Source organism: Coregonus lavaretus, assembly GCF_964263955.1.
Source record: "Coregonus lavaretus genome assembly, chromosome: 2".
NCBI classification, from domain to species: Eukaryota; Metazoa; Chordata; class Actinopteri; order Salmoniformes; family Salmonidae; genus Coregonus; species Coregonus lavaretus.
The window spans coordinates 13,974,702-13,988,462 of NC_139989.1; the positions used below are offsets into that span (position 1 = coordinate 13,974,702).

At 42.7% G+C, this 13,761-nt stretch overlaps 1 protein-coding gene across 4 annotated transcripts in view; it reads left to right on the forward strand.

Annotated features, from left to right (window-relative positions):
* Window positions 1-13,761, forward strand: part of arhgap21a (Rho GTPase activating protein 21a) — a 104,391-nt gene that overhangs the window by 54,244 nt on the left and 36,386 nt on the right. For 3 of the 4 annotated variants that reach the window (XM_084179095.1, XM_084179097.1, XM_084179096.1), the window contains exon 5: window positions 11,413-11,505. In XM_084179095.1, coding sequence (XP_084035221.1) covers window positions 11,413-11,505 — 93 coding nt within the window. Of the gene's footprint in view, window positions 1-1,694; window positions 1,729-11,412; window positions 11,506-13,761 lie in introns of those variants that run through there. The other variant, XM_084179098.1, reaches the window with a different exon arrangement.

A 13,761-nucleotide genomic window follows, 5' to 3' on the forward strand; every position in this document is an offset into this window, starting at 1 on the left:
GTGTACACACACAGATACACACATGCATACAGCACACACAAACTGAATCAGTAACATTCGCACACGTCACAGGCTGCTCATTCATATAAAGATATCAATCATTGTTTATGTTGCAATTTTGATTGGGATGCTGCACAGTGTGACTGCTACCCTTAGTTACAAGTAACATTCCACTACTCTACCACAAAGGTTGTTTAGGCTGAAGGTGGGATCGACAGTGGACAAGGCAAAATCTCTGCTTCCTCATTGAACTGGCATGACATCAATTCTGTGCTGCAGTGGAAATGCAACTCCTTCACTGACTGCATCGGCCTTATATTTTGTTTTCATGCTTTTTGTAGTACATTACCAACATCACTATTTCATGTATTTAGTACAGAACATATTTCATGACCTGGGAGTGATCTGTTTGTCTTGTTCTTGATAGTGATCCAAGTTATGATTCAGAGGATAGTTATGGTCAGGGGTTGGAACTGTTTCATTTTTCAAGGAAAACAAACGGAACCAGGAACGAAAGTGATCCATGCTGTCCCGGAACAGAACCGTTATTTTAAAGCATAGGAACCGGTTAATAACGTTAATTTATGTTCCAGGCATTTTATTTTCTTGTCCCACCAAAAAATGCAACAAAGCGCCTATGCAAAGCCCTCACTCTGTCACTCAGAAACGTATTCCAGTGTCTGCCTGCAAGCTGCACATCTTTGCCAGTGTGTGTGCGTATTTAGGCTACCTGCCTAAGTAGCCTAGCTAGGACTGTAGCATGTGTCTGTAAACTTTCCCTCCGCTGCGCGCTGTAACGGGACACAAGAAAGCAGTGCAACTGAAGTTGAATTCACAGATGCGAGCGCATCAGGCTGTAATTTCATAAAGTAAATGACTCAACTGTTGACTTGCTAGTTTGATTGTATTGACATTCCCAGCCTTAGTTACAGTCACCCATTTTTGTTCAAAATATTGAGTAATTGAAACTTAAACAGTGCATCCCCACTGGGTGGAGGCAGCCAACAATGGGTTCATTTTGAAATTTCCTCCAGTGTGTCAGAGTGCGCTCTGGGTGGTTTGTAAATTCAGAGCGTTGTCAGATTCTGTTAATAAATTCAGTGTTTTGCTCTTGGTGCGTTCAGAGCGCACACTGACACAAATGAGAGAACACCTCACTCTGACCATTTTACTCGCCCTAGGAGAGCTGGTTAGGCTGTTTTCATGTTATCTAGAGCGTTAGTGACTAACTGTGCTGCTGCCAACAATTGAAACACTTTTACTGACACCGGTCATATTCAGCGGGTGTTGCGCATTCGTAAATTCATCAGTTATTCTGCGCTCTTGCACACTCAGACGAGTGCTCTGAAATCGAAGTAGATAGCCAGAGTGAATTTTCGAACGCACACAATGTACCAGGCCAGCTGTGATTTACAACCTTATAGCAATATTTTTGGGACTACCAAGAAATGTATTGGTGAATTATATTAATCATGCATTGAACTGCATTGATCTATTCTGCCAACAATGCCTTACTGTACGTCATAGAATTTTGAGTCAAATATAACCTATTTTTAAAACCTCTTATGAAGTTGGTTTTGAAGCACATACTGGGAATTTGATATTTTTGACTTATGATTGTCTGTTTGTTTCATATCTTATGATTGTCTGTTTGTTTCATATCTGCAGTTAAAACGCTGTCAGTTCCACTTTAAGCCTCAACCCTCACTCTCTACCCACCCGCAAAATGTAAGTTGAATCTTGCGCCATAGGTGAAGTAATTTAATGTAAACAACTAGCTTGCCTGCTCTATCCGCACTGATTGGTGAAGTAATTTAATGAGCTAAATGTAAAAAACGGTTGATTTCTCAGGTTTAAAAAGGAACAGAAAGGAATGATATAAACCGGTACTTGCTGGTCGGAACAGTGGAATGAAACGCAACAAATTGTGTTTCTGTTCAGAACGAAACGATTGGAAAATAATTTCCAACCCCTGGTTATGGTATGACTGGACAAGTGAAGTGATGAGCAGAGTAGAGAGGGAGGGAACAGTCCGCTCATGAGGAGACAGATTCTGGTGTTACAAAAGGGAAATTGAGAATCGGCGAGAATTCCTGTAAGCATCTTGTTGGCCATCTCCGTGTCGCATTCCGCAGGCTCGGCACGGGGCCCGAAACATAAAACAACACACACAGAGCCCCCACTGTGACATCAGGAAGTCCTTAGGGGTATTGTGTGAGTTTGTGTGTGTGAGTTTGTGTGTGTGAGCGAGTTTGTGTTTCTATGCGTGTGCGCCCACATATGCATATACCATTCATCACTCCGCAATAGAAGATGAATAACGTTCCCTCCTGCCTGGAGAGCCCCTAATGCCCCCTTGGCCCAGATCCTGTAAATCCTCCTATGTTTCATACCACGCTCGTAAATGGAGCCACGTTGAGTCCTGCTCTGTAACAGTTCGATTTTCCCTGCAAGATTCACAAGTGTTTAATGTTACTTCATGTAAGACTCGGTTTCGCAAGACTCTCCCTCTCAGCTTTCCTCCCACACGCTTTCTCTAACATCGACTGGACCTCAGTATGAAGTGGTGATATTCTTGTTTGGTTTCATCGTAGGTACTTCAATATGATATATTTCACCTCCGACGACCTACTGGTAGGGTCCCACTATATTGCTCTTTCAGATCAGTAGCTAAGTGTATTAGATTGGACACAGGCAGGAAAGACACTTTAAGGTATTGAGATCCACCCACAGTTTTTACTCTTTCAGCCCTAGACAGCCCTTTTAGCCTGTGTCATGCGGTCCCATATTCCCTCCGGAGCAGCAGTGGAGTTTATTTGCTTGACTCTGGGCCAATGTGTGATGAGGCTGTTGCTGTTTGGATAGAGGGGGCCTGCTCCCCTCGCCTCACCCCATGTTGACTATCTGGGTGTTGCCGCTGGAACCCCTTCAAACCCCAGGAACGCGCGCGCACACACACACACACACACAGCCTGCCTGGGATGGAGGAATCTCGACACAATCTAAACATGCAGACGGGGAATGATGAATGCCTGTGTGTGTGCATGTTCACGTTTGTGTGTGTTTGTGGAATTGTGTTTAGAAGTGTTGATCTCAGTTTATTGCTTTTCACAATGATTGTATACATATCGAATGGCTGTTATTTCAAATAGTCTTCTAACTCGTTTCCTCCCCCTCTCTCTCGCGCTCATTTTTTTTTCTGTTGGGTCTTTCTCTCTTTGGCTGTGTATTTTCCTTAGCTGTTGAAGAGGATATATACACATGAGATGTATTGTATTATGCTTGTGAAGCTGTGATACTTCGGGGACAAAAAAGTGCTCCAGAAACATAAAAATCTACATCTGTTAAAATATTTGTTTTTGTTCTGTGTGGAGGTCTTCACAGGAGATGTCTGATTTTTATTTCATTTCTGGCAGATTTTGGTTGGCCTCCATAAAGATTGCAGAGGGAGCAATAGCACAAGCAAATATAATTCTCCAATATTCTCTGGTGGGCTTTAAATCCCCTAACTCTTCCCTTAAAGCAGTGGTCACCAGCCTTTTCTGATTCGAGGTCATTTTCGGAGTCAAAAAGCAAGCCCGAGGTCTACTGCTCAGATTTTTTTTTTTACATAATTAATTTAGGTGTTTTTGCCGAGGAGGTCTTAGTCGTGCAATTTTACATCTAAATAAGATGTTTGGTGCAGTATTTCTCAAGTGAAAAATTTGCATGAAAACTAGTTGTTTTGTCGTTGAATGACAACAACTACTTAATTGAAGGATCCCTAGTGTTGACCAATCATTGACAAAGAGGCGAAGACTTCGACTAGCCTCAAGGTTTTTTTTTTTTTTTTTTTACTGCCGAACACTGCCAAACACCAAAACGACAAAAATTTCACAAAGTAGTCAAAATATGGGCAAACTGTTTTGACTGGGAAGCATATGGTAAGCTTTAGGCATCATTATGAAAGGAAGTTAGATGCAGCGTTTAGTCAATTAAGGAAGAACACTTTCTTGCTTTGATCTCCGCAACGGTAGTAGGCACAAGAGCATTGACGAGCAAGGAAACGTGCAGTGTTGAGGTAGTTCAGTGCATGTCGATGGAAACAGACATGACAGAGAGAGCTGTCCTTAACAGAAAGTTATGTTAGGCCTACTAATCTTTAACAGTATCTTAATTAATCAGTTCTTGATCTGGCCTCTTGATTTAGCTGTATGTCAACAGTAGGCTGCTAATGATGTGATAATAGTCAGTTCACTAATGACCACAAGGCATGTTGGAATGAATGGTAGCCTAGTAGTCAGACCTAAATTGATGGATTAGGTCAGGGATAGAGATCTGAAACAAGCTCACATATGCCTAGTTCAATTGTTTCAAATTCCATAGCCTTGAGTAAGCTAGACTACTACATTTCATCCAGTAATTTAATTATTCAGAATTTTCTCCTCAAACAAAATTAAGAAGCCAGTTTACATTTTCACTAGACTATCCACATCAAGGCACCTATTAATTAAAATAATAATTACCCCTAAATTAAACCTAGTTAATTTAATTTAGTATCAAGTACAATACTTCTGTGTTGGCTACATTGGTTGATATAATTTAAGACTCTAGGTTTCAGGAAATGGCAGTTACAGGAAGAAAAAAAAAAGCTAAATGCTCCAACTTCCTGAGGGAGAAGTTGACTGACCCCCCGGACCTCCCCCTACCCAACCTTTAGGCCTACATCAGCACCACCGTGTCAGAAAATCGTAGGGAGAGCCCTGATTGTACATTTAAATGTATTTCTAGTTAGGTACTGAAGAGTAGCCAATTACCAAGTACCCATAACAATATATAGCCTACCATTCCTACTGAGGCAGTCTTCTACCAACATCATTATTAGTCTAGAAAAGCATTTGCCTATGATTTGAGCTGTGTGGGTGTCGCACACACGCCGTCATAGGGGCCGGTGGTGCTGCCGCCACACTGAAGTGGTACTCATAAAAAATTATTCAAGGTTGACAGGTCTGATGCTGGTATGTTTCGCATGGGTCATGAGTGTAACAGTCATAGACATTACTTGTTTAGGAATGACCCAGTGATCAACGTAAGCTCAGTGGAATGTTGTGCCATGGGCTTTTACACACACACACACACACACACACACACACACACACACACACACACACACACACACACACACACACACACACACACACACACACACACACACACACACACACACTGATACTGTATCTGAATGACTGACAAGACCTTCAGGGGGTTAAGGCAGGTGAACACTCCAGCCTGAGTTGATTGACAGTTAGGAGTACATTCAGGGCCATGTACAGACCTTTTGGGGGGCATGTTCTCAAACTTAAAAAAAGGGCACCCCAAAAATGACCAACACAATTCCAGTCAAAATAGAAGATTGTGTAAGAATACTGTAGCCTACCATTACTATATCCAACCCAACCCAGATAGGTTACAGAAATAAACAGTGTTTTACAACTGCATTTGGAGCTGAAAGTCATTGTTACCAGCCAATAGCAACTAAGGATATATCATGTAACTTCTCTGGAGTCCAGAGAGAGCAAATCATACGGCCTACTTCTAGCAGAGGTTGTCTGCACCGCGCCATCGCTTTGGAGGGCAGCCTGCCTGCAGAGTGCTCGTTGCCAGCCGGGTAGCCCTGTTCTTCCTCACAAATATCGTAATACATTTGCCAGAATATGTTACATCTTCATCCCATAATATTGAAGGCAGTGCAATGTTACAGCTGCTTATCTTTAGACATAGGCTATAGCCAGTAGCCACCCAAACTAGGCCTATATAAAACAATATCAATCAAATCGCCAGGTAGCCTATTGTTCTGTCAATGATGAGTCAGTAGGAGATTGCTAAACTATGGATAATATAAACATAGACCTACTCTGTTTTTGCCAGGCGAAACTGGAGGAAATGACGCCCGCCTTTGCGTGTCAATGCTGATGACTGGTCATTGGTCAACAATCAAGAAGCACAACTTTTTGGTTCTGAAGCATAGATGAGAATTGAATGACGACTTGCGGGCAGTGGGTTCAGAACAACAACAACAAAAAAATAACATTTTTTGAGAAATTATACCACCACTGAAAAGGGCACTTTGGAGACTGGAAGGGCAAAGGGGCGTGTGCTCTGGTAGAGCCCCATCTGTGCACTTGTTTTGAGTACATGGTTTGGGAGGTTCTAGTGATTTAGTGGATGAAACCTACAGCGCCTTCAGAAAGTATTCATACCCCTTGACTTATTCCACATTTTTTTGTTACATCCTGAATTCAAAATTGATTGAATAAAACATGTCTCAACCATCTACACACAATACCCCATAATGACAAAGTGAAAACATGTTTTTATACATTTTTTGCAAATGTATTGAAAATGAAATACAGAAATCTAATTTACATAAGTGTTCACACCCCTTTGCTATGACACACCAAATTGAGCCCAGGTGCATTACATTTCCTTTGATCATCTTTGAGATGTCACTACAACTTGATTGGAGTCCACCTGTGGCAAATTCAATTTTTTGGACATGATTTAGAAAGAAAAACACATGTCTATATAAGGTCCCACAGTTGACCGTACATGTCAGAGCAGAAACTATACCATGAAGTCCAAGGAACTGTCTCCGAGATATATCTGGGGAAGGGTATAAAACAATTTCTAGATTGAAAGTTTCCAAGAGCACAGTGGTCTCCATCATTGGGAAATTGAAAAAATATGGAACTGCCTAAAGCTGGCCGTCCTACCAAAGGCAAAGGATTCTGTGGTCTGAGGAGACAAAAATTGGCCTGACTGCAAAGCGCTAAGTCTGAGAACCAGGCACAGCTCATCACCCATCTAACACCATCCCTACCGTGAAGCATGGTGGTGGCAGCATCATGTAATGGGGATGCTTTTCAACGGCAGGGACTGGGAGACTGGTAAGGGAACAATGAATGGCACCAAATACAGGCAAATCCTTGATGAGAACCTGCTTCAGTGCAAACAACCTTAGACTGGGGGTGAATATTTATGTTCCAACAGGACAATGGCCAAAGCAATGCTGGAATAGCTTCAGAACAATAATGTGAAAGCCCTTGAGTGGCCCGGCCAAAGCCCATACTTGAATCTCATTGAAATTCTGTGGAAAGACTTGAAGATTGCTGTTCACCACTGCTCCCCACCTATTAAAAGTTGATGCACCGTGACTGAAAGCGGTTTGCTAGATTATTATTGGTTTATGATCTCTGCCTATTTCCCAGACTTTCCCACACCATGGGCTGGGGCAGAATCACTCTTAGTGTTTATATAGAAACTAGAGATCATGCACCTCCTATTTTCATAATTTATGTTCTACCAGAGAGTCACAGATTACCATCTCCACACACAGTCCTCTCTGTTGGTTGTTTTTTAAGTGTTGGCAAGCAGAGGCCTGTCCCTCTCTGCAAGCGAAAGGGACAGAGAGAGGGAACAAGGGGGGCGTGTGAGATGAAGAGAAGGCATGAGTGTGTGTACATCCACATGTGCCTATGTGATTGTTTGTGTGCATTGTGCCCTATGTAACTGTGCAAGAGAAAGAGGGAGAGAAAATTATTATAGAAGGCCCTGTTGCATTCTGTCTGGGCTAATGCAGGCGAGTGAGCGGGCGACGGGCGCTGGTCCCAGCCCCTCTGTAGAATAACATTATCTAACCCAAAACAACGGGAGAGTGATGGAGCCAGCCCACACAACCAGGCCCAGCTGCGCATGCAGGGAGCGCAGCCAAACCAGCTAACGCAGCGCTGAAGCCCAGCCAAACCAACGGGGCTTTACACTGTAGACCAGCCCTGCCTGGAAAACAGTACTCTAGAGAGAGCGAGAGAGAGCTCCACCAGGTTAGGATGTTAGCACATACTCCTAAGGCCTTATGCAAGGTTATCCTTTTTATTATGTTAAAAATAACATGTTATGATGGGTTTTTCGATTTGAAGCAGTTTGTGGCCTGTGTGGTCCAGCGGTTAGAGCCACGCTGACCCCGGAAAAAATATATTATGCCAGAGTCAGCATGCGTTCGAATCCAGCCCACTGCCCTTTGACTCAACCTCTCCTACCTCTCTCTACTGTCCTAACTGTTCAATAAAAGTACAAAAGGAGTGGAACTTCTTCCACAAAAGAAACATTTAAGATTTTCAGCAGGTTATTGGCAGTTGGAAACAAGACCACTGCCTGGAGCCGTGTTCATTACAGTACAATGTCCTCTAGTAGAATGCTTCAACAACTGTATTAGTTTTCAAGTAGTAGTTTGGAGGGAAAGCCACCTACTGTAAGTGCTGCTGTAACACTACAGCTAAAAGCCTATTGGTCTGCTTGATTAAACAAATCTGATTCTAATATTTACATCTGGCTGTAGCAATATTTATCTAAGTAAAAAAATTACATTTTATTTCATGATTATCCTTATCCAGCCAACAGCTGTCTGCGAATTAAAAAGGTCAAATATGTAACATTGTCCTATTTCATCATCAATCTCAACTGTCATTCTACTTTAGTAGGATAGGGACATAAAAAATATCCAAAGCTGTTGATTCCCTGATTTAATCTCGCTCATCCAGCTGCAGGGCTGGAAACTTCCAGAATCAAATTTGTACAGTAGTCAGAGTGTTGTCGGATTGATGTTGGATTGGGATGTGGAGAGGTTTCTCTTGATGTAGCAGGGAGGAGCAGGCTTTTGGATTTCTCTCTCTGCAAGAGAGGCGTTTTTGTCCTCTGTAACTATCTCTTTCTTTTTTAAGCAGTATTGTCAGTCAGTTTATTTAACCTTAGGGCACATTAGATACCCTTTTTGGACATTATATTACAACCATTTTACATTCAAATGGAAGTAGCCGTGTAGCCTTCTCCTTTTGAACTTGGATTCCATGGCATCCTTCAGACAAATTATGATGACACACTTGTCATCCGTTTTGAAAGTGTTGAATAGTGAAATAGCATGAAGGTGAAGCGTAATGCAGTTTTACCCTTAGGATTATTACAGTTCTCATCATGTAAGTAACATTGTAAGCAATGGCATTGTTCCTGATTGTATGCCGTCTAGTGCCATCTACTGGAATAAAGGTGTCGCTCTGTTATGGTGGAATTCAAGTTGTAGTTAAAACAGGATAACGTGCACAAATTGTCACATTGCAGGTTAGGTTTAGTCTGTTATGTGCTCACCTTGGTCATTTCTGCCATTTTACTGTAGCTACAGTAGGCCTATACTGCAGATATGCTATAGGCCTGCCCTAAATACACCAGAATAGTGTTAATTTGTTGTAGGCAAAGGCTTTGGCAAAATAAATAAATAAATAGACAATTCGACACCAATAGAGTAGATCTATAAGACCAGTGTTGGCCGATACAGTATTCAGAGCATTTCTTCACTCATCGGAAGCATTGATCCTCTGGAATAGCACTTTCCACCACAAGAGGGAGTTTAGGTCAGCAAAATGCACATATTTCCTAAAGTGGCACATGATTATGCAAGAGCGATACACTTTGATGTTTGTATTTGCATGTCTCGCCACGTGGGTCTTACAGAATTCTGTTTTTCTCTCTGTCCGTAATGATAGTGAAAATGACAGTTGTTCAGGGTTATGTTAAGGTCAGAAGCTGACTGTTTGTTGTGCTTGCCTTCTCCTTTGGTTCTGACACTCTACTCGTAATAAAGGGCTTTAAAGAGGACAAAGCTTCCTAGTCTCTACTGCCTGTCCAGAGTACTGTGTTTAAACTGACAGGGTGGCACACAGCCCAGGGACTCACGCACCCACCCACCGGTTATGAAATGTGTCGCCGGACATTTGACCGGCAGCATTTCAATTTACCGGACATTTGAGAAAATCTCCCTCAATCTCTTGTCTCACCCGCTCAGACAAACAAATAGACACATAGGAATACATTACCACACCCACACACTTCCCTACTCTCATCTCTTCCTATAGCTTTCACTTTGACTTTCTATCTCACACGCAATGATGACACCCTACCCTTTTCACACACACAAACACACAGTGGTGCTTGTACAGTGCCTTCAGAAAGTATTCATACCCCTTAATTTATTCCACATTTTGATGTTACAGGCTGAATTTAAAATGTATGTTTTTTCTCACCCATCTACACAATACCCCATAATGACAAAATGAAAACATGTTTTTAGAAATGTTTGTAAATTTAATGAAAATGAAATATCTCATTTACATAAGTGTTCACACCCCTGAGTTAATAAATGTTAGAATCACCATTGGCAGCGATTACAGCTATGAATCTTTTTGGGTAAGTCTCTAAGAGCTTGGCACACCTGGATTGTACAATATTTGCACATTTATTATTTTTACAATTGTTTAAACTCTGTCAAGTTGGTTGTTGATCATTGCTAGACAGCCATTTTCATTTCTTGCCATAGATTTTCAAGCTGATTTAAGTAAAAACTGTAACTAGGTCACTCAGGAACATTCAATGTCGTCTTGGTAAGCAAGTGTCAAAGCCTATAGCGCTCTACACACCCGCGCATCTAGGGATTAGCTGTTTGAGCATCAAAGGACAGTTGGAAAGAGGAGATATAGAAAGTTTAATAGACAGACTAAGTTAGTAAAACAATTGCTTATAATCATTAGAAAATAGTCCCGCTATTAGGGAAAGTTTATCTACATGAAAATAAAGTTAATAAAAAAAATAAAAAAAATATCCTAAAATTTATGTAGGCCTATTTAAATGTTCATTTAAGAAATCTGTATTCCCACGCATAATAGAGAGACACGTGATCGTATACAAATGTAAGCAAGGTTTGAAATTATTATGTTTTAGTCAAACATTATATCTGTTTGGGCTTCTTGCTGTTCATTTGCAGTCTACAAATTATTTGTAATTATGTTCCAGCCCCCCGACCATCCGCTCAAGAAAGAATTGGCCCGCGACTGAATCTAGTTGATGATCCCTGCTATAGGTAGAGGGATGAATCCTAACCTCGAGGCATTTACGTAACATTTTTACTTAGTCATGCATTGATGTAATGGGAGACTATTTTAAGTTCAAATAAGCATTAAGCGCAATTCAGGGTTCACCCCATATTCGGGACACTGACCACTAAAAGTAGGGGTCTGTGTGGAGAAGCCTATGTTAATGTGTAATGATGCAATCTTTTTTACATATTGAGGCGTGCAATTTAGTGGTTCCACCTGAGTAACCCTGCTGTGTTAATCTGAAAAGAGGGCTCTCCCTCTTCTTTAAATGATAACACTATTTCTCCCTCCCTAGACCATGTTTTCATATGTTAGATGTGTACCTATGCTAACATTTTAAAGTGCCAGCAAGCTGTAATGCTAGTGATGTAGCTAGCGCTAATCCTAGTAGTGATATTCCCTTGACTCTGCCAAGCATGGGATATGACCCCCTGTGTGCTTCTGCCGTTTCCAGGGAGACAGAGGAACAGGCTGGAACCAATGGACACCATCTTCGTCAAACAAGTGAAGGAGGGAGGCCCCGCCCACGGAGCTGGACTCTGTACAGGTAACAACCGCATGACTCATGTTTTGTACCACTGATTTGGGAAAGGGAAGGGGGATACCTAGTCAGTTGCACAACTGAATGCATTCAACCGAAATGTGTTTTCCACATGTAACCCAACCCCTCTGAATCCGAGAGGTGCGAGGGGCTGCCTTAATCGACATCCACGTCATTGGCGCCCGGGGAGCAGTTATTATTGGGGGTTAACTGCCTTGCTCAAGGACAGCAGATTTTTCCACCTTGCCGACCTTTCGGTTACTGGCCCAGTGCTCTTAACCGCTAGGCTACCCTCTGCCCCTGATTTGACCACACAATATAGATACATTTCCCTGACGCTTGTGGATTCTCAAGACTACATTCACTTCTATGTCAATTGCTTGTTGTCAAAACAAAGGTTTGTCATGTCATCTAATTTTAATTAAAACCAAATCAGAGAATGTGGTCACTATATACGCATGCAATGCCACTGTACTCTCAGCGCTGTTGGTTGGCTACATGGCAGGAACTGCTACGTGGCACAGGATGGGGTTGAATATTTCCCAGGTATTTTACAAATGTTCCATCCAAGAATAAATCACTTTTCTCCCTGGTAACCTGGTATTTACCGCCAAAACTGGAAGTGTCATTCTAAAGCATATAAATATATCTGGATTTGATTAGAGCTTTGATCGACATGAAAATTCAAGCCTGATGCTACCAGAGCCTGATGATACAGTAACAACATTTTATGATCCCAAGCCGTTATCCAATACATAGCCTGTGATATAGGCTACCGCACATTACGCACGACAGAAAAAGCCCATAGATGTCGCTGTGCTCTCTTGGGTAATAAATGAAACAAGCTCCAGTAGTCTAATCTTTTTGAGTGTGGACTGTATTACTGTACTGTATTGTATTATAATGTATTATATGGATTGGAAATACGGACCTCATTCAAACCATGAAGGTGGGAGAGAACATGCGATGCTGGTGCAGGACGTGGCCTACAAAGTTTAAATTATAGGCTAGTGAATTTGATTTAATTTTGAAATACACTGCTCAAAAAAATAAAGGGAACACTTAAACAACACAATGTAACTCCAAGTCAATCACACTTCTGTGAAATCAAACTGTCCACTTAGGAAGCAACACTGATTGACAATAAATTTCACATGCTGTTGTGCAAATCGAATAGACAACAGGTGGAAATTATAGGCAATTAGCAAGACACCCCCAATAAAGGACTGGTTTTGCAGGTGGTGACCACAGACCACTTCTCAGTTCCTATGCTTCCTGGCTGATGTTTTGGTCACTTTTGAATGCTGGCGGTGCTTTCACTCTAGTGGTAGCATGAGACGGTGTCTACAACCCACACAAGTGGCTCAGGTAGTGCAGCTTATCCAGGATGGCACATCAATGCGAGCTGTGGCAAGAAGGTTTGCTGTGTCTGTCAGCGTAGTGTCCAGAGCATGGAGGCGCTACCAGGAGACAGGCCAGTACATCAGGAGATGTGGAGGAGGCCGTAGGAGGGCAACAACCCAGCAGCAGGACTGCTACCTCCGCCTTTGTGCAAGGAGGAGCAGGAGGAGCACTGCCAGAGCCCTGCAAAATGACCTCCAGCAGGCCACAAATGTGCATGTGTCTGCTCAAACGGTCAGAAACAGACTCCATGAGGGTGGTATGAGGGCCTGACGTCCACAGGTGGGGGTTGTGCTTACAGCCCAACACCGTGCAGGACGTTTGGCATTTGCCAGAGAACACCAAGATTGGCAAATTCGCCACTGGCGCCCTGTGCTCTTCACAGATGAAAGCAGGTTCACACTGAGCACGTGACAGAGTCTGGAGACGCCGTGGAGAACGTTCTGCTGCCTGCAACATCCTCCAGCATGACCGGTTTGGCGGTGGGTCAGTCATGGTGTGGGGTGGCTTTTCTTTGGGGGGCCGCACAGCCCTCCATGTGCTCGCCAGAGGTAGCCTGACTGCCATTAGGTACCGAGATGAGATCCTCAGACCCCTTGTGAGACCATATGCTGGTGCGGTTGGCCCTGGGTTCCTCCTAATGCGAGACAATGCTAGACCTCATGTGGCTGGAGTGTGTCAGCAGTTCCTGCAAGAGGAAGGCATTGATGCTATGGACTAGCCCGCCCGTTCCCCAGACCTGAATCCAATTGAGCACATCTGGGACATCATGTCTCGCTCCATCCACCAACGCCACGTTGCACCACAGACTGTCCAGGAGTTGGCGGATGCTTTAGTCCAGGTCTGGGAGGAGATCCCTCA